Genomic DNA, 23004 nt, shown 5'->3' with positions numbered 1-23004 from the left:
AACAATTTTAATACTCCAAGCTTATCCGTAAAATACCTACAACATTTGCACTTGATCAATCCCCGCTAATTATGTAATTATTTTTTTTTCCCAACACCAAAACAAAGTAATTAAAAAGTAAATTATTTTCGACTAATGCAATGATTTTATAAAGGGAAGTAATTGTGTTTTTCCTAATTTATCAAAGGGAAGTAAGTGCTATAGGACTAAATAAAGACATAATTAGAATTTTTGTAAAAGATGATATTTTTTTTAAAACTTGTGTTTAATGAACATGCCGACAGATTTCCCTAAAGGTCAAGCCATTGTGCTAGGAACATGCAAAAAATTAGCCAGGTATACTGAGCTTAAGTACCCTAAAGTCTGCGTTGAAATGACCCTCTGTTTTCCCCATAAAATACAAAGATTATATAGGGAAATACGACTGGTCAGTTTTGACCCATTTCCCGATTTTTCCCAGACATGGCGAGTTTTTTGTGACACCCCCAGGCATCCTCCTACCACCTCACAAAATTTCAAGGGGGGTCGTCGGAGGAAATTTTTTTTCGTAATATAGCTCATATAATGAGAATTTCACTCGCGGTCACTTTTTAGCCCTCCTCGAGGGCTTTGAGTCAAACTGACAGTTTTCCCTAAAGGTCAAACCATTGACCTAAAAGTATGCAAATAATTAGCCAGATATACTGAGTTTAAGTACCCTAAAGTCTGCGTTGAAATGACCCTCTGTTTTCCCCATAAAATACAAACATTATATAGGGAAATACGACTGGTCAGTTTTGACCCATTTCCCGATTTTTCCCAGACATGGCGAGTTTTTTGTGACACCCCCAGGCATCCTCCTACCACCTCACAAAATTTCAAGGGGGGTCGTCGGAGGAAATTTTTTTTCGTAATATAGCTCATATAATGAGAATTTCACTCGCGGTCACTTTTTAGCCCTCCTCGAGGGCTTTGAGTCAAACTGACAGTTTTCCCTAAAGGTCAAACCATTGACCTAAAAGTATGCAAATAATTAGCCAGATATACTGAGTTTAAGTACCCTAAAGTCTGCGTTGAAATGACCCTCTGTTTTCCCCATAAAATACAAAGATTATATAGGGAAATACGACTGGTCAGTTTTGACCCATTTCCCGATTTTTCCCAGACATGGCGAGTTTTTTGTGACACCCCCAGGCATTCTCCTACCACCTCACAAAATTTCAAGGGGGGTCGTCGGAGGAAATTTTTTTTCGTAATATAGCTCTTATAATGAGAATTTTACTCGCGGTCACTTTTTAGCCCTCCTCGAGGGCTTTGAGTCAAAACGACAGTTTTCCCTAAAGGTCAAGCCATTGACCTAAACGTATGCAAAAAATTAGCCAGATATACTGAGTTTAAGTACCCTAAAGTCTGCGTTGAAATGACCCTATGTTTTCCCCATAAAATACAAAGATTATATAGGGAAATACAACTGGTCAGTTTCGACCCCTTTACGACGTTTTCCCAGATATGCCGAGTTTTTTGTGACACCCCAAGGTGTTCTCCTACCACCTCACAAAATTTCAAGGGGGGTCGTCGGAGGAATTTTCTTTTCGTAATAGAGCTCATATAAAGAGAATTTCACTCGCGGTCACTTTTTAGCCCTCGTCGAGGGCTTTGAGTCAAACCGACAGTTTTCCATAAAGGCCAAGCCATTCACCTAAGAGTACGCAAAAAATTAGCCAGATATACTGAGTTTAAGTTCCCTAAAGTCTGCGTTGAAATGACCCTCTGTTTTTCCCATAAAATACAAAGATTATATAGGGAAATACAACTGGTCACTTTTGACCCCTTTACGAAGTTTTCCCAGATATGCCGAGTTTTTTGTGACACCCCAGGGTGTTCTCCTACCACCTCACAAAATTTCAAGGGGGGTCGTCGTCGGAATTTTTTTTTCGTAATATAGCCCATATAAGGCGCCGGTCAGTCGAGGTCAGTTTTGACCCCCTGTCCGTAGACTTTTTGCCAAAACGTCACCGGCCCTCGTGTTCTATCGCCATAAGGCACCTTCGTGCCAAATTTGACGCGCCTGAGGCGCCGGGAAGTGCCCTATCGGGCACCCGACCACTTTGCTTTATATATATAGATATACGCGTTTACGTAAATACCTAGAGAAAATTATTATATTTTCATTTTACATTAGCCTTGATACCAGAAACCACAAAAACATACTGTATAAGTAGTTGTGATATAAAATATATACTCTTGTCTTGTTTTAGGTGTATATTTAGTGCGGCTGTAGTAAGACGACAATAAAACAGTTATTACGTGAATATCAAGCTTGCCAACATGTTTAGCACAACTACTGAAAACTTACATTCTGTGTATCTGTAAATTATGTTAAAATGTATTTCCTATGTAATAGAACTGATCCATTATAGACAGACAGTGATGAACGAAGTTAATGGCCCACGGAATCGTAGCCCACATGCTATAATAAGGTGAACATGCGGGTCCATGCGACTTGAGATGACGTGAGTGTACAATGGATAAACAAGTATTTCGTAATACTTCCATATTTCTAAACGTAAATGAAAGAATGCAAATTGTAGGCACCATTATTCAAATCAATGCAAATTTATAGAGCAGATTAAACTTTGTGCACTTGGACTTGTACATATTTTCTTTTATAATTGTTTTATTAAAAACTTGTCGGCCTTACGGTCACTAGGCCTCTTGTGTGTTTGCTTTGTAGATGTCGGCATTATGGTCTGTCTGCTTTGTAGATGTCAGCATTTTTTATGTCGACCTTGTAGATGTCGGCATTATGGTCTGTCTGCCTTATATCAAGTCGGCATTTTCTATGTCGACCTTGTAGATGTCGGCATTATGGTCTGTCTGCTGTAGATCAAGTCGGCATTTTTTGTCGGCCTTGCCAATGTCGGCATTATGGTCTGTCTGCCTTAGATTAAGTCGGCTTTTTTATGTCGACCTTTTAGATGCCGCATTTTTTCCTGTCCTTGTTTTTTCCTAACGGTTTTTTTCCGTGTCGGTTGTTTGTCTGTGTCGGCCTTTTAGTTGCTTACCCAAGATACTTACTTACCCAACATGGTTACTTATCCAAGATGTTTACTTATCCGAAATGGTTAAGCACCCAAGCTGGTGACTTACCCAAGCTGATTACTTACCCAAGATGGTTTGCTTAACCAAAATGATTACTTACCCAAAATGTTTACTTACCCAAGTTGATTATTTTAACAAGATGGTTATTTACCCAATATCGTTACTTAAGCAAGATGTTTACTTACCCTACAAACTGTTTACAAAATCGCAAATAAAAAGATAAAAAATTAACTTTATCAGCTTACTGTTTAATAATTTGAAAAACATACTTGATTATAAATAAACCGGTAGTGATCTCCCCTAAACTTTCTCGAATATTCTTATATAAAACAACAGGGGATGGTAACTGGGGATATAGTTATGATCTTTAATCCATTTTAAATACTGAAACTTTTAAAAATAGAATAGAATCTCAGTAAAAAACAATTGCGCACCAAGCGAACGCCTAATAAAGGTGTGTATAATAGTGCGCAATAGTATTAGTACTTTATAAATTTACATTAGTTTTTTGAGAAATCGGAAGTAGCGTAAATTACTACTTCCGGTCAACGGAAATTACTCAAAATTTAACAGAAGGTAGAGAATTAGATCTTTTACTTACATGTGAAATTTCATTTATCTATCGGAAATAGTACTCAAGTTATAGGCTTTTGAAAAATTCAAAGTAGAAAAAGTACCACTTCCGGTTATCCGAAATCGCTCAAAAGTTGATACGGATCTACGATTTTGATATAATACTTGTATATGAAATTTCATCAACCTAGCTGTAACGGTACTCAAGTTATCGTGTTTACACACGGACACACACACACACACACACACACACACACACACACACACACACACACGGACACACAGACATACGGACAAGATTGCAAAATTATGTTTTTCCGTATCAGTGAGATGTAAAACGTCGAGATTTGCAAAAATCTCGATTTTTTTTTTTGCACGATTACAATACTTTCTATATACTTCGTATATACGAGAAAGTAAAAATTTAAACTGTATTTTTTAAAAATATTCTCTAAAGTACAAATATAATGATTAAGTATAATCTAATTTAAGAACAGTATATGTTTTATATAAGAATTTTATAGAGACGTGACAGCTGTTAAAATTTCAATTATCACGATTACAATTTTCCTAGCAACAGAAATTCTATTTAAGTTACTGTGTAACACAATATCAATCTAAGTCAACACTAATATAAATAATACATGAAAAAGAAAACTGCCAAACCTACAAACAAAGCATACAAGAAACTTAAAGACACACCTTTACACTGCAATCCAATACAATTTTCTTTTGTTCTGTCTCCACGTCAAAGGCCTAGACATTGTCTCACATGAAACATTAACCTCTCATCTATATAAAACAGTGTCAAACATGGCCTTGGTTTAACACCCACTGCTAAAAACATATCCAATTTGGCCTTGTTCTGCACATTTTTTTCTCTGATATAACTGACTCATGTGTCAATTGTGTCCTTCAATTTTTGACGACGTAGTATACCACTGCTTCTCTCTTTAGTTGGAGGGGGGGGGGATAATTCTTTTAAAAAAAAACAACTTATTTCCCCTTGTTCTACCAATACCTAATAAGAGGTTAGGCTCTAATTCTGTCGAGCGTGATGTATATCCCATTTTCTTTGTATAAGTTAATGTAGAATTGTTGATTATTATCTGTTATGTTTACATTTGTTTGGTTATGGTTGCTTTGTTCTACTTAAACATCTTTTGATCCCAATTTATATTGATAATTAAATTTTAGTTTATTTCTATATTTTTGCTATATTTTAGTCTATACCATGGCCTGGCGGTAGGGCGCTAGACTGCTAAGCCGAAAGCCTTAAGTTCGATTCCGTAAAATTCTGTAGTACTTCCCCGAGTTCACACAGCTATGATGGGTACCTAAATCACGATAGGTAAAGTCGAAACGGCTGAGCACAGTGGTGTCCAGACTATCCCTTAATATGCCGAGATCACAGAAAAAGGTGAACTCTACTTCACATGGTCCGTCAGGTTCGTATAAGGGAGTGTACGGACTTAGGAACACATACACACATGTTTGAAAATAAAAGTATTTAAAAAAATACTTTCTTTTAATAAAATAACTATACATTTTTATGCAAAGATTAAATCTATCGCAGACTTGTTCAGCTCTTATTAAAAATTGTATCAATTTCTTATGTTAAACTTTGGCAGCGTACATCACATTAGAATTAACTTTTTAAATTTAATTAGCTTTTAGTTTGTTTAATAGTAAACAAAATATACATATTTGTAAAAGATGTTAAGTTTAATCATTGTATACAAATATATAAAGAAATTTTAAACTATCTACCCCCCCCCCCCCCCACCTAGTTGAATGACGTCATTTAACAACGAATAACATAACTCAAACTCTATAAATAACTCAAATTCTAAAGCCATTTATGTTCTAGCTATCCCTTACTATGGGGACAGGGTGGTCTAGCGGTAGAGAGCTGGACCAGTAAGTCTCGAGTTCGAATCCAAGTCATAAGCCGTCCCTGAGTCCACCCAACTCCGATGGGTACCTAACTCACTATCTCTATATGCTCTACTTCACTTTAGTCATAAGTCTTCTTCTTCTTCGTTTTTAATTTTTAGTGTTGGAAGGGATCCCCTCCACCACAATTAAGGATACGTGTCAACTGGTTATGGCGCCATTGAGGCCATTGACTCCGATTTCAGCCTACTTTTCTTTTTGGATTTGCTTCCATAGCCTTTGCCCAACCAAGAACAAACTACAAGGCAGCAGTTGTTTGATTTTGGAGTTGTCTCTCCTAGAAGAGTGGCTGTCCCCAGCTAATGGGCCTCATTTGCCGGAGGGTTCGAACTCGAGACTTTTCGGTTTAGCAACTATGAGCTGTGTACGTTTGTGTAAGGGTGTGTAAGTGTGTGTAAGTATGTGTAAGCGTGTGTAAGTATGTGTAAGCGTGTGTAAGTGTGTAAGCGTGTGTACATATGTGAGTGGGTGTCAGTCTTGATTATATCAACATTCACGTTTTCCTAAATTACTTTAGTTATAAATGCTTTGATGTATACATTTTATTTCGTGATATATCAGTCGAACGATCTTATTTAAACATTGTCCCACATTCATTTTAACCCTCCGTAATTTAAGGTGGGGTCATTTTGAATGTAAATTCATCACCTTTTAATTTAAATTAATTCTACTTCTAGGAATAAAATGTTTAAAACATTCTTAATTATAACCTGTGCCACATACATAAATTCCCAGGCACATATGGTAGTGAAGGGTAAATATAAGCGAGAGTGATATTTGCACATTTTAATAATACTATAATAGCAGTTAAAAAATATATGTTTTGTTGTATGTCTTGAATTTTGTTTAATGGTGTTCTGTCTGGAATCTGTAAGCCCAGAGTGTTAGTTCCTTAAAAATTCCATAGGCTGAAACTTTCAATTAAAAGTTAACTAAACCTTGTTTTAATTATTTTGATCACTTATTGGACCCACCTTTTTTTTTGCCTAGACAAGATTTCTAATCAAGTTTCTGTATTTGTTCATCATCTCTTCCCTCCGTCTTCAGGACGCCCCAGTCCTACACTGAAAGCTCTTTCCACTTCTGCATTAGTTGCTACTTAATACAGAATTTTATTGTTATTAACGTCTGAATACTGAGGTTTATTTCATGTATATTTAAATTTCCTTTCTTTAGGATTATGGAATGGAGACACCAGCATTGGATGTTGTGCGCGATTACTTCAAGTCTAAGTAAATGTATTTGTCCAGAAATGTTTCATCAAGTATGCAGAGAATATCAACAACTTGTACCATTGTTGGCATTATTTTAATGGAAGAACGGTTCTTGGAATAAAAGATTAAAATGTTTGTGTGGTTTTTACTTGTTTGCATTGTTATTTTTTTGGTTCCTTAGTTTATGCATGGTGTTATACAATTACTGTTGTGACTTAATGATTGTGAACACATTTTGTTACCATATTTGCCACTGTGCCATTTACCTAAATACACCAGTTAAACTGAATGCCAAGAAGGGTTGAATAATGAGTAAACCAGTTTTTTTCCCTGTAGACAAGTGAATTATCACAATGTAAATCTGCTTATTGATTTACTAATCAACACTAGTCAACACCGCAATTTAATAAATTAAAATTTATGGATTACTTGGCTTACAAAAAACAATTATATTACATTTGCTGAAATAATTTGTGTGCTGTAGCAAAATCACCAAGTGCTTTTGGATACTTTTAATTTTAACATACATGGTAATAGTGAAACATGATTGCTGTAATTTCCATCTACTAGGTGTCATGAATAATACATAGCAAGAATGTGTTTGTTTTAAGTGTGTGATCATTCATCTGATGACTTCGTGTAGTCATTGGCTGATCTTGTTAGATTTGTTGTCAATGGAGGAAAAGTACTTAAAGTCGTGCAACTTCAAGTTACTTCAACTGTTAAACTCAGATTGTAGATCAGGTGAGTGCATTACTAAGGCCCATTTTCTCTGTGTGGTAAGATAATCTGGGTTCCAACAGATCCGGGAATTTTAAGATAACATTTCCTGGCCGGAGAATTCAATGAATATCCTGGAATTTTTTTTCATCACACTAAATGACTAATATCGCGAAACTTGGCATGACGGCGTATAAGCTTAGCCTAATATAGTCTCTCTGCTGATAAAAGCTTTTCATTATGGATATGACGTTTAACCACTACTTATACATCTTAGTTTACTTATATAAGTTGGGGAAAATGTTAGATTTTTATGAATGTATTTTATTTAATGTCTTGGATATAATTCAACAAATTATGGTAATGTAAAACTTATAGTTATAGCATCATTTCTGTCCGTTTAAAAAATTAATAATTCAATAATAGTTGTCCTAGTACTCCTAGTTGCTGTATTCGAGGTAGCATTTCAAATTTTGATGAATATGAGTTACTGATTTGTATTGTTTAAAAAATAGTAACTTATGTAAAGTCACCAAACAAATTGACCCAAACAACACATTTCATACTAGAATACTGTATAATACTATTATGTGTTTATCAAAAGCTGATAACTTAAGTACCATTTAAGTAACACAATAACTTAGATTACTTTATTATAATTTTTGAGTAAGGGGTCGTCCATAAATGACGTCACACTCGTAGGGGAGGTGGGGTCCGTAATTTTGTGAGGGGGGGGGGGGGTTCAGCTGGTGCGACGTCACACTTATGCATTATAAAACAGCAATGTTAGAAAACAATTTTTGTCGTTATTTCGCGTTTTAGAAAACTTTTAATTAATTACAATAGGAATTGATTAAGATACCATATTTCGACAGAGTTCAGACCAGATTTTGGAAAAATATCGATGTTTTAAGAAAAATTCAACTGCAATTTTCAGTGGGGTTGTAGGCTGAGATGTGACGTCATTTTAGGGGGTGGTCTGGCTTTTTGTAACGGAGGGGAGAGGGAGATAAAAATCGTCAAAAAGGCGTGTCGTCATTTATGGATGACCCCTAGCCTCCGATAACTGGAAGTGTTACTTCAAGAGTTTCTTCCAGGCATCTCTTCGAACGAAATGAAATTTATATAGAAAATATATATTTTTAACAGTGTCTGCCCCCCCCCCCCCCGAAAATTTCAAGTGCCCCCCCCCCCGAGAGAAAAAAGTCTGGAAGAAACACTGGTTACTCTATGTCTAGTTTCTAAAATACTGAGCTCTGACCCCCCCCCCCCTCGAAGAGATGCCTGGAAGAAACTCTAGAAGTGACATCCCAACCAGTACAACAAAGTTTAGGATAGCTTATCCACGCTTTATTTAATTTAAACATCGATTAGGTTGTTAAATTGTCGAGGTAATAGATCTAATTTATATTTCTATAATAATAAAGAAATGAAATTAAATAGATTCAGACCCAGCAGTGGCGGAACTACCATACCGCCAGATGTGCGGGAGGGGGGGGGGCACAACCGACTAGTGGTTTGTAAATAATGAACAGATCTACTACAGCAGTGATTGATCTACAGTTACTAACACACACCGTTCCGTAGACAAAAACTGCATGTGCTGTAGTGTAAGAGATAGGTAAACCTTTAAACCTCTTCCATGACTTATCACCCCTCTTTAAATAATCTAATAGGGGTGCCCAAAAAGCTCATTTTAATAATTTTTTACTAAGCAAACTAAAAAGCAACTTTTTCTCTAAATTATTATTACACTAGCGTGCACGTCCCCACGCGTAGAAGAAATTCTGACGAAATATTTTAAAAGGGTTTCATCAATGACGCTTGGCCTTATTGATGAAAAATGCTTTATTTAAATGTAAACAATGCCTGTGCTACACTGCTCTTCTTAATCCTCATCACTCCCTATGGAGTATAGGGCAGCAACAAATCTCCGCCATTCCACCCTGTCCTGGGCGGGCCAATTTAGTTTATGCCAGGTCTTGCCGGTATCCTGCACTTCTTCTTCCATCTCCCTCCTCCATGTTCCCAGTGGTCTTCCTCTCTTTCACTTTCCAGGCGGGTTCCACTTCAGCGCCATGTTGGGGAGTCTTCTTTTGCTCATGCGTAGGACATGGCCCAGCCATCTCCTCATTCGAACTTCTGAAACAATGTCGTTTAATCCTATTCTTTGCCATATTTCCTTGTTCGGGACGTTGTCGTCCCACTCTATTCTGAGGATAAGTTGGAGGGATCTTCTTTCAAAGCCTCTGAGTCGGCTCTCTCCTTTCTAGTTTAGTTTCAATGACTCTGCAGCATAGAGGAGTACAGAACGTACATTAGACTTGTAGATCCTTATTTTAGTTCTCTGCTGCAGTGAGGATGATTTCCAGATCTTAGCGAGTCTGTTAAAAGCTTGTGCAGCCATTGCTATTCTGGTGGCTATTTCTTTCTCCATGCTACCATTTGCTGATATATAGCTGCCGAGGTACTTAAAGTCTTCGACCTTTTCTAGCTCTGCTCCGTTCGCAAAGGTCTTGAGAGTACGCTTAGCTTTTATTTTCATTAGCTTGGTTTTCCCGGAGCTTATCGTTAGCCCAACGCTTTAAGCAATTTGCTCTATTTTTGTGGTTTTTGCTTGGATGTCTTTTTGTGAGAGTAAAGCCAAGTCATCAGCAAAGTCACAGTCGTCCAGGTGGTTGGTAAGTTCCCAAACAATTCATCTTGGCTTATCCTCAGTGGCTATTCTCATAATCCAGTTTGTGCTACATTTCTTGGATCATATTTGTCGGGACACCGGTTTGCCTGCACTACCGCTCAGCACGCCCTAGGGCGTGGTGTATGAAAGCCTTGAGTGTACGTTAATCACTCTAAGTAATAGTGAGATACAACACATTTTGGCGACCGCTCATGTGTCAGGGACGTAGCACGGTGCTTTCGGGAGTCCCCAACTACACTACCGCAGTCAATATTATAGGGTACTCCTTAGAACTAACGTAGGTGCTATCGTGCTCACTAAATAGCATAGGGCGCCAAATCCCACCCAGTGGCGTTGCTAGTTTTTTGTGTAAACTTACCCCTGTGATTTCCCTATATATGGACCAATATATCAGCAACAAATAATTGGTTATATCGTGTGTTTTATTTTATCCTATTGTACGTACCTAAGATTATTTATTAGAAACTTAAAAAGTCGTATATAATTACATATTTTAGATACTAAACATGGCTGTAATTGTAGTTTGTTATTTATAAAACTTGCCGGCCTTTTGTCTTGTCGGCCTTTTGTCAAGTCGGCCTTTTGAATATCGGCCTTTTGTATTGTCGGCCTTTTGTCCTGTCGGCCTTTTGGATGTCTGCCTTTTGGCAGTCGGCCTTTTATCTTGTCGGCCTTTTGTCGATGTCGGCCGTTTAAATATCTTTGACCGGTTTGCCACTAATAGAGCTGGTAAGTAGGTCACCAACCAGTTCTATGACTCATGCTGGTTTTATTGAACTTGTTGGTGCCCTACTTACCAGTCCTATTAGTGGCAACAGATTGAGAGCAACTCCGTCTATCTCGCATCAGCTGCGGTGTGACAGCGTTGGAGCGCAGGACAGCGATTTGATGAAGCGTAGGACAGCTATCAGGAATTTTTAAGTAAACTTCTTCTGGAAACAGGTGCTAAAGGCGGCAGGCAAATGTGATATTGTGTTGATGGCAATTTCCTTGGAATTGTGGCCGTTCAGTCGAAGTTCGATCCTGGGTTATAAAACCTGTTGAAGTTACCTGTTCATGCGAGCAGAGGCGTAGCGAGGGGCGTGGGGTGCGCATGGATCTATTTAGGTGCCCAGGACAAACTATCAATTTTGCACCGCATGTTCAAATTAGACCTATATAGAGCCTATAAGTATTCGCGTTGGTAAAAATGAGCCCCCATTCCCCTTATTTGAAAATATCGAGTTTTTTTTTTCTATATAAATTCCATTGTAGTATGAAAAATAGGCAAATCTTTAAACCACCTCCATGACTTATTCTCACCTTTAAATAGTCGAATCGTGGTGCCGATAAAACTAATTAAAATAATTTTTACTAAGCGAATTAAAACTAAAAATACATGCAAAAAAAAATAAAAATACGCGGGAAACCATTGCACGTATCACGTTTCCATGATTCATAGTCTTTGACCGACTTGCCAAAAGAAGGAACACTATTCATAATTTACGTTGGGCGTAAATAAGAAATTTTAAAAACTTGATTATTCCAAACCATAAATGAGTTCTGTGTGTGATTTGTTGTCTCATGATGGATATACTTAGCAATGAAATTATTTAATTTAGAATTTAGTGAGACAGTCTTCTAATATATATATATATATATATATATATATATATATATATATATATATATATATATATATATATATGTATATATATGGAGGCACGAATAAAATTACGGGGGGGGGGGTGTTAATAAGTTTTGGCTAGGGCGCAAAATAACTTGGCGCCGGCACTGGGGGTGCGGACCGCACCGGGTGACACCATTTAGAGGGGTGAAACCAAGGCAAAAATAGCAAAATATGTAGGCCTACAGAAAATTCTTTTTAATTAAGTGATTAATTAGAGTGTTAAATAGCCGTTTAAGAGCAAATTTGACAAATCCCGACGACGGTGAAGGGGGTGGTGACACCATGACGTAAACCTGCTAATGATAGAGGTAACATGCTATAACCGACTATAGATAAAAATCCTTAGTATGAAATCTGAGCAGTTTAAAGCAATCGCCGTGGGGGGGGGGGGGGGGGGGGGGGGGTTACATTAACTGAACGTTGCAAAATATGCCTGAGGTAAACACTTTGGTTGAGAATCGTAATAACGTATATGGTAATCCATGTATTGAGGGGGGAGAGGTAAAAAATTACATAAAAATATATGTGAATACATACATATTCGTATATACATAGTTACTTATATATATATATATATATATATATATATATATATATATATATATATATATATATATATATATATATATATATATATATATATATATATATATATATATATATATATATATAAAGCAAAGTGCTCGGGTGCCTGATAGGGCACTTCCCGGCGCCACCAGCGCTTCAAATTTGGCAGGCCCCTGCCTTTGGGGCAATAGAACACAGAACATTTAGTAAGGAGAGTTCAGTACATCTTACGTTCTACTGAAACAGACATTTTATATACAACACGTCGATTTTTTATATAAATTATATAATAATTATGCTATTTCCAAATATGTTATATATATAAAATGTTATATTTTTGCGTTAATACTTTAGTATTGAAGAATTAAATGTAAGTAAAGTACAATAATTATCAAGTTTGCATATCCTTTTCTTTTTAAATTACATTGACACCACATATATTGCTTGGAAAATTATGATGCAATTTAAATACAGAGAGATAGATTTCAAAATTGGCACATTTATTTTTCATAAAATCGTTTCAATAACAAGCTTTTATGTAATAATGCACTAAAAAGAAGAAAATAAATTATGCACTATTATTTAAATTACTATAAAGAAATTATGAGCCCCTGCCTAAGCATACATTTTGAAAAATTAAAATTGCAGTTGTTCCAAATCTGTTACAAGAAGAGCCCTTTTACTAACATGCTTTTATAGTAAAAATATTTCTTTTTTATAAAGTATATAAAGGCTACTCGAGATACTGAACTGTAATTTTATGTTGGCTTCCGATGAGGCATCTTTCTAAAATGTAGACTGCAACCTTGTAATATAATAATACACTACTACTTTAATAACTATTTTAAAAATCGTGGGTCACTTTATTGTCTATTGGGTCCCTTTTCAAATATTTATCAGGTGACCCCACGCTTTTCTTTAAAGTTATTTAAATAATAGTGTATTATATGGTGAGCGAAAAAAAGGCACAGGGAAAAAAACCATAGAAAAAAGTCACAGTTTTTGCTAGGAAAAAAGGTCACAGAAAAAAGTCACAATGGAGAAATTTTATCGGAAAAAAAGTCACAGAAATAAAGTCACAGAGAAAAAGTCACAAAAATCTTTTTAGAAATAATTTGATTTATTTGTTAACTATTGTAAAATTTTGTATGTTTATTGTTGTGGGTTGTATTTTTTTATAGCATAAGTTATTTATGGACGTTGAAAGCATTATGGTTTATAACGATTGTAAGTAAAAATACTCATAATTTCCACAACAATCTCAACTTTTGTTACGTATTTAGTAAAATACCCGGTAGAGAAGTTAGTTATAAAAGAAATTTAGGCACATTATTGTGTTTTGCATATCTTTTGCCGAATGCTATTCTATGGTTGGCTTCTCCTCAGTAGACATTGTCCGAACATATTTTGTGTTGTTGACGTTTTGTGTCAATGACAGCCTTTGAACCTTGTCGGCTTTCTTTTTTGATTCCATGCTTTGTTATGCAACGAGCGTGATAAATGTGGGCAGTAAAGGTGGTTGAACTAAGCATAATTATTGTTGCGATGAGTTGAGGGCAGTAAGTCAGATGTTGGTATTTAAAAAAAAAACACTATGAAAACCGCGGACTTTGGAGCATTCTATTAAATGCCATTAATATTATGTTTAACATAAATACAATCACACACTTCATACTAAATATTTTTAGATGAATTATAAAAATTACTATGCGTATACAACCTACACACATTAATTACATTTAATTAATCCTAAGTTAATTTGCACTCTCTGAATATTTAATACATGAAGGTATTAACAAATTCCGTGTAAAAATATATTTGTCACTTTTTTTTCCTGTGAATTTTTTTCCTGTTACTTTTTTTCCTGTGACTTTTTTCTGTGTTTTTTTTCCTGTGTTTTTTTATCCTGTGATTTTTTTCCTACAATCTATTATATATCGAAATAAAATCATTTATTTTCTGATTTTTGCTTCATTATTACATAAAAAGCTTGTTCTTAAAAAGTTTTTTATACACTTTTTTTTAGCCTTTTAAATTTTTCTATTGAATAGAGTTGCAAGACTAAAACAATTTCGCACTAATTGTTCATGTTTTTCGTGTGTTTTGCGAGAGCTATAGATCTATATACAATAATCTTCAAGGTTAGTTGTTACATTTAATACTCCCCCCCGCCCCCATCATTTACACGTGTTTTAAAATGTAAAGTTAAGGATGGGCACCACGGATAGAATTTTCTTTTTATTTAACATATTTATGGGTGTTTATTAAGTTCATATGTTTATAGTGGTTAAACTATAGACAAAAATAATATATATCCGTCAATAGCCATGGAAACCGCGAAAAGGTGTGAAAACTATCATCTTTTCAAAGCGCTATAACTTAGGGGGTGGTGCTACATAAATATCAATATTTCCTAAAGTATTGTAGTAAACTTAATGTACAAACTTAATTTTGTATAAGGTATAATGCTAAATGCACTTGGAATGTTTTAGTCTTGTATGATAAAGGGTTACAAAGCCTTAGCGATTTAAATGATGAATTTTTAATTAAAAATGCAAAGTTGAGAAACGTGAAAAGAAGAGCGGAAAAAAGCACTGTGCTATTTCTCTTATAGAAAACAGAAAAAAAACGTCTTGTTATCAGTGGCGGAACTAGAAAAGAAGGGCCACCCCGCAAAAGAAATTCTGGGCCCCATATATATATATATATATATATATATATATATATATATATATATATATATATATATATATATATATATATATATATATATATACATATACATATACATATATATATATATATATATATATATATATATATATATATATATATATATATATATATATATATATATATATATATATATATATATATATATACATATATATATATATATATATATATATATATAGTATATCATTTCTGGTCTGATCGGGTTTTGAACAAAAAGTCTGTTGTTTTTTTTTTAATTAAAAGATATTAAATCAGTACCGTTGTAGATCTGTTTGTTATTTCAAAATAGGGGGTTGGGGTATCTGGCTTTTTGTGAAGATGTGTGATGGGGGGGGGGGGAGGGGGGAGGTAAAGATCGTCAAAAAAGCGTGACGTCTTTTAATGGATAACCCCAAAACAAAAATAAGTGAACGTACATACGACCGATATTTCTCGAGTCTCGAGTGCAAACCCCCTGGCAGATAAGACTCGATCCTTTCCAACACCAATAATTAAGAACGAAGAAGAAGAAGAACAACCAAAATTATTGTTATTATATACTTTGTGATTATTTGTAGAGTATAGAATAATACAAAATACAAAAAAGTATATTTTACATTGTAAAATCACAATTGATTGTGGGCCCATAACCAACCCTATAAAGAAACAAAAGTCATCAAAATATCTAGCGGCCTCTTTCAAAAGAATTTTGCCGACAACAGCGTGTGTATGATTGTAAGAGAAAGACAATCTAACCGCAGCTACAGTATTCTTTTTACAAAACAACCATCCAGTCAAAAATGCAAGAAAATTTATTTTTTTTTACTATAAAAAAGTGTACTATGGTCGGCTCTGGGCCCCTAATTGGCGTGCCCCCCCCCCCCGCATTGCGGGGTCTGGCGGCACTGTAGTTCCGCCCCTGCTTGTTATATGTGGAAGAACCATTTGACTAATAAAATACGCTTTGATTTATGTAGTAAGTTTTAGACAGATTGTTCTACGTAAGCAGAAAATATGTACACAACAGGTAGTGAATTTATGACTATAAAGTATTACACATCCTATCAATCGAGCGGTATTCTCAGAACAGCTATCATCAAACCAGATCAAGTTTTGTTTGTTAGCCGGTCTTCTCACTTTAATAAAATGTCTACCCCTACTTAAATTGTAGCTTACACGAGTTTATTGCCTTATGACAGGGGTCGGCAACCTTTTGAGACAGAAGAGCCAAAAGTTACAATTTACTAAATTTTCCAGTTTTTAAAGAGCCACTAACATTTTTATTTCAATATTTGGTATTTGATTAGGATAAGGTAAATAAGTTTATTTTTAAAAATTTAAAATAAATAGCTTTTAATATGAAATAATATGTATTCAAATAAAAACATACAAATGTTTCGCACAAAACATATTAAATTATTTGGTAATCTATCGTTTTGGGTACGTAAAATTGCCCGCGGCTATTAATGTACGAAAACGTTACCTCGTTGTCAAGGCTTTAATAGAAGTATATTGTGATATGTTTGTGTCAAATATTATAGATAAATGAATAATAAACCTAAATCAATGGCTAAATATATGAATATAGGCCAGAAATTAACTTTAAACAGCACTGTCTGCGAGCAGATTTGCTATATAAACAGCAGCCATTTGTAAAATAGAGTGGCTTCCCCCTGAATCTCTTATAAAAAATAAATAAAACTTAAGATGGCTGCTATAGTAAATGAGCATGGTTGCATCTGTTGGAAACATTGCTAGTCTTCATTTATTACTGAAAAGTTTTAATTCAATTGTTTAAAAACAGGTACATAAATGAAACAAGGAAACAAGACAGTAATTTAAAAAACACAAATCCTCCTCAAAATGTGAAATAATTATTAAAATTTAAGGAGTCACCTGTTTTTCACATTACAAGTCGCGGTCGATTTTACGTACCCAAAACGATAGATTACCAATTATTTTAGCTAGCTCTGTTATGATAAACTTAGTTATCAAATAATAAAACTACAGGACCATCCCAATCCACTTTAGACGCTGTTAACTTTTTTTTCCTTCACTCACATCATCGGCTCAGGAGGTGTCTCCCATTAGCCAGGCAGGCATCAACGAAAACACCGACTAACTGGCTTGGATATCGGTTTGATAACTGTATCGGTCACTTTTGTCCTTTGGTTCTCATCTGGCTTATCTTCCGCCCCACTGAACGCTGGGTAAACTCGTACCCCACCGTCCAGTACCCGGCTCCAAAGTAGGAAGCTAATAACTAAAAAACTACGTCACTCACGTCAAATTAATGACTACTGACAGATGGGGAAATGCATTCTGAATCAAAAGACTTTCTCCATTTAACGATATTCGAAAAAAAAAGTCGGCACTTGTCTAGTATTAACATTCGTTGCTAGCAAACCCTATACGGAGATATGGGCATACACATTAACACATGTTCCGTGTACGGTCCGATGTAAAGCCTGAATAACGCTTTCAAGCCTATTACAGCGATTGTAGGAAAAAAAGTCACAGGAAAAAAAAAAAAAAGGAAAAAAAAACACAGAAAAAAAGTCACAGGAAAAAAAGTCACAGGAAAAAAAGTCACAGGAAAAAAAGTCACAAATATATATTTGCATGATACTTGTTAATACTTTTATGTATATTAAATATTTAGAGAGTGCACATTAACTTAGGATTAATTAAATGTAATGTGTGTAGGCTGTATACGCATGGTAATTTTTATAATTCATCTAAAAATATTTAGTATGAAGTAGGTAGATTGTAATTATGTTAAACCTAAGATTAGTAGCGTTTAATAGAATGCTCCGAAGTCCACGGTTTTAATCCTGTTTTTTTTTAAAATACCAACATTAAATTACCGTGAAATGGTAAGTTCATCTGACTTGCTGCCCTCAACTCATGGCAACAATAGTTATGTTTAGTTCAACCGCCTTTTCTGCCCACATTTATCATGCTCATTACATAACAAAACTTAGGATCAAAACAGAAAGCCGACAAGGTTGAAAGGCTGTCATTGACGCATGACGACAACAACACAAAATATGTTCGGAAAATGCCTACTGAGGAGAGGCCGACCAGAGAATAGCCTACGGCAAAATTTGCCTAAATTTCTTTTATAATTAAATTTTCTACCGCGTTTTTAACCAAGTACGTAACAAATGTTGTGATTGTTGTGTAAATTATATTAGAATATTTTTACTTACAATTGTTATAAACCATAATGCTTTTAACGTCTATAAATAATTTATGCTATAAAAAATACAACCCACAAACAATAAACATACAAAATTTTACTATTCTAAACAAATAAATAAAAATATTTCTAAAAATATTTTTGTGACTTTTTTTCTGTGACTTTATTTCTGTGACTTTTTTTCCGATAAAATTTTTCCACTGTGACTTTTTTTCTGTGACTTTTTTTCCTAGCAAAAACTGTGACTTTTTTTCTGTGTTTTTTTTTCCTGTGACTTTTTTTCCGTTTACCATTACAGCGTGCAGTAACAAGATAACAAACCGGCCGTTTGCTGAATGGCCAGAAGGGGATGAGGGGGGTAAAGGGGATGGAAAGTACATTCTTCAAACTCATGATCATGTCCATGCCACATAAACAAGCTAAGATAAAACAACACCTGCTGTAGGGTTAGGAATACGTTTAAAATATAAATTACAAGAGCGGTTACCATTGCTTTACCAACGGCCCATGAAACAATTTAAACAATATTAATTCGCAGTGCTATTACAATCGGAAGCTTTATTTACTAAATATTTAAAAACATTATTAATGACACGATAGCATAGACAATTGAACAAACACAAAGTGGTAAAATTATAAATTTGGGAGTTCTTTGTTTCCAATCAAAATAGTTTCTAACTTTAATGCTTTAATGTGTTATTTTTAGAAAACGTCCATTTTATAAAGATATATATTTTGTTTTAATTTGCTTACTAAAAAGATATTTAATATATATGGTAAAAAGTTTACTATTTTTTTTAACCAAGCGTTGTAAACATTTCAAAACACAAATAATTTTCTGTTTAGAAATTTATGCCAGAAATCTCTGTGCTGTAAATGTGATGACAAAGCGTTCGGCTGTAAAGCATATGGACAATGTAGGTTGTCAAAAGTACGCTTGGCAACATCTTGGATAAAAGCAATTATCTTCGACACGTGGGTGCCTAAAATATTTAAATAATGAGGGTATTAAAATACAATGTTACTGCTAATTAGTCCGTGGTTGTTTTTCCTCACATTCTGGGCTTGAGAATAATTAGCTTTGAACAAACAACAACAAGGACAATTCAAAAATTAAACTGTACATTTCTCCAATAACTAACTCATTATTATTCAGATTGATGTTAACAAATTCATGAAAACTTGTATATAAAATGCAGTTATTTTCTGTACAGCCAGAAATCTACAATTTTCGTTGTAAAAACTACGATATCTTCCCTGTAAGTAGTAGTTTTGTAATTTTGACGCTTTAAATGTTCGTTTTCATGTATAACAATTTAATTATGTTGTTATCAGTGGCTTCCAGGCCTTGAAGATTGGGGATCCAGATAGTCCTCTTAGTGTCTCAAGTATTCACGTTTTTTTATTAAAAAATGTGACGATACTTAACTTCAATATACTTAAATACTTGGTTGCGCAGTCATAATAACCAAAAAGTAGTATGTAAGTGCATTGTCGTGTCCCGTACTTATTTCAAGATTGAATTTAAAACAAATAACAGTGGACGGGATCGAGAAATCAGTTCGTCACAGGAGCCCGTTGCCGTCGACATATAAAGACACTTCGCGATAAAGTACTAAAATTCGATACATGTGTTATAGTGACCGAGTTGAGAGCATGTCATCGATCCCGTCAGTTTCGGGTTCAAAACCCATGTTGACACTATATCTGTTTTTGTTTTTTGATAAGAAGTCCAAAAGCTTACCCACCGTGTGAGAGCAGTATCTGTTGTGTTCTGGAAAACATTTTTGTTGCTTCAAAATTATTATACACGTTTTTTATTCGTTCTTCGCGTGTAATTCTATTTAAGTAGTACGGACAGTGGCGTAGTGAGGGAAGGGGGGGGGGGGGGGTGCGGACCGCACCGGGTGACACCATTTAGGGGGGGGGGGGGGTGCCACTAAGGCAAAAAATCGCAAAATATATAGAGAAAAATGATAATTCCACTTAATTAAATTATTAATTCGAATGTTAAATAGTCTTTTAAGAGCAAATTTGACAAATCCCGACAACAGTGGAGGGGGGGGGGGAAATTAAAATTAAAAGTTTGAGGAGTAGTGGTGTGAAAATCAAAAGTTTGAGGGGGGGGGGAGTGGAAATCGAAATTTGAAAGTTTAAGTGCGCACCGGGTGACAACCGACCTCGCTACGCCACTGAGTACGGGATACATATCTAGGTATACAATCTGATTACCTAGCACCTTGGACCCTTTAGCTTGTCCCCGACGGGAAATTTCATCGCATGACACTGGTTTTCATCAAACATGTAATATGTAGTAAAGTCTTTTATTTATTCGACAAGATAAAAACTATCTCTAGATTACAAGAATATAAATATAAATTAAGTAAGAAGTAAAGTAAAATATCTTTCGAACCTAATAGCCCATAGGGGTATGAGAATTAGAGTACGCCTGTTTTAGTGACGTCGGAATATAAAGTGATTGTGTGGTCGGCTCAACGCCCAGCCGCCTTTACTTTTCCGAACATGCTTCAGGTAACCATTACAGCTTGGGTGGACTTTGGGATGTTGTATTAACCGGGAATCGAACTCGAGACCATCGATGTAAAAATCGTATGCTGAACCATCAAACCACCCAGTTCCCACAAGACTCGTATTATAATTGGAACTTAACTCTGTGGAGAAAATTTATTAAGTGATTTTTTTCGGACACAACATTATAGTGTGATTATACCATAATGCGTGTTATCGATGTGGTCGGGTCGGTTAAACTCGTGGTTGTGAGATGTACTTTGACAGCTGTGGACAACCACTCATCTAGGAGAAATAACTTAAAAATCAAACAACTGCCGTATTGAAAGTTTGTTGTTAGTTGGACAGAGACTATAAAAGCAAATAAAAAAAACGGCTCAAATTGGCGTCAACGACATATTCGGATCATAACAATTTGACAATTAATACTTACTTGTGTCGAAAGGAATCTATTCCATAATAAAAATTTAGAAAGAAGACAAAATAGTAAATATATTATAAATAAGTCACTACTTTTAATATCAACTTCCTTAAAAAAGGCTTCTTCACAATGCAAAATATATGCTGCCAAATCTTTGATTTATATCTTTATTAAGAGTATTTCATAATCATTACTGAGAAAAGAGCATTATAGTCCATTTGACATACTTCATATCTAAATGTTTGTTTCAGTAATAAAAAAATGTACGGAAAACTTCTTGTTGTGCTGGGTTTAATTTCAGCAGTCTCATCAACTGATTGTAAGTATTTAGTTGTTACTTTAGACATATCATGTATCCTTTCAAATTTTTTAATTTATTTAAAAAAGTATTTTTTGCAAATGAAATTCCATTTATTTTTCTGCAAAGTAAATGTAGTCTAAAATGGAATTTATTTAGATTGTTTAAGGACGAACTAAATTCTACTATGTATAAAATAACATTTATTTGTTTCACTATAAATCTTTCATTTGATCGAAGTCACATTTTATTGATACCCATGATCATTTTGTTAAACAACAAAATAAAGACGATGTAAACACGTTATTAACATCAAATTAAAATTGTAAGCAACGAAGTTACGTTTTCAGTTCCAGCATGCTTACAAGAGCTGGCTGAAGAAGTGGCCGGTCACAAAGAACAAGGTCTTGTCCCCTTTGGAAACTCCAACACCTATCAGGTGTCTGGGAATGATAAGCAAAGTGTTCAAACTATCAAGTTCGCCAAGCCCTACGGGACGCCACCAACTGTAGTGTTACATTTGGAAGCTTTGGATGCAAATAAAGACACAAACTTGAGGTATTCAGTTCGTGTGGGACAGATCACAACAACTGGTGCTGAAATCATTTTGTCTACATGGGCAAATACATTGATCTACGGTGCCTATGTGCGCTGGTATGCGTTCGAATAGAAATCTTAAACAAAATTTAAAGACGGCTCTTTATTTTTACATAACTGTTCTGATACTAACGTCTTTAAAAATTATGTTTTAAATTCTGCTCAATAAAAAGCAAAATTTGCAAAAGTATTTGGTGTTATTTTACTTTAGTTTTTTTTTTAAATCGAAATATTTTTCGGATTGTTAAAACAATTCGTCATTCAAATACATTCTATGGTGTGATACAGAGGCGTCGGGACCCTGCCCGGGGACAAACTTTCGATTTGCACCACCCCTCAAACTTTTAATTTGCACCCCCTCAAACTTTCGCTTTGCACCCCCCCCCCCTCCAAACTTTCGATTTGCACCCCCTTGAACTTTTCATTTTACACACACAACCTCAAACTTTTAATTTGTTTTTCCAACCCATTTTAGCGCCCCTCTAAGGTCCACACCCGGGAACATATGTTTCCCCACCCCCTCTCTTCGCTACGCCTCTGGTGTGATATTCCTTTTTTTTTCAAAACTAATTTGGAGAAGAGGTTTGTAAATTGCAGGGTTAACATCACCAGATAGTAAAAAGATCTCAACTTTTAAAACTGCAAACCAACGGTGCTTATTAGTGCATGCTTCGCTCAGGTAACTTGTAAACATAAGATCCGCACCTGTATCACAGTAGATGTTAACATACAATATCTCAGGTTATAATGATCTTGTCCACTAA

General features: G+C 35.0%; 1 protein-coding gene across 1 annotated transcript; it reads left to right on the top strand.

Annotated features, from left to right (window-relative positions):
- The first annotated feature begins 19582 nt into the window (after positions 1 to 19582).
- Positions 19583 to 22430, top strand: LOC131930890 (uncharacterized). Its single transcript, XM_059287555.1, has 3 exons — positions 19583 to 19654; positions 21597 to 21664; positions 21994 to 22430. The coding sequence occupies exons 2-3, from the start codon at positions 21607 to 21609 to the stop codon at positions 22311 to 22313; spliced, it is 378 nt and encodes a 125-aa protein (XP_059143538.1). The 5' UTR covers positions 19583 to 19654; positions 21597 to 21606; the 3' UTR covers positions 22314 to 22430.
- Positions 22431 to 23004: the final 574 nt, after the last annotated feature.

The sequence above is a fragment of the Physella acuta genome, unplaced genomic scaffold (genome assembly GCF_028476545.2).
Source record: "Physella acuta isolate Inbredline_101_S28 unplaced genomic scaffold, ASM2847654v3 ptg000101l, whole genome shotgun sequence".
Classification (NCBI taxonomy): domain Eukaryota; kingdom Metazoa; phylum Mollusca; class Gastropoda; family Physidae; genus Physella; species Physella acuta.
The sequence above is the reverse complement of the archived record's forward strand: the minus strand, read 5'-3'. Positions and strand labels throughout refer to the sequence as shown.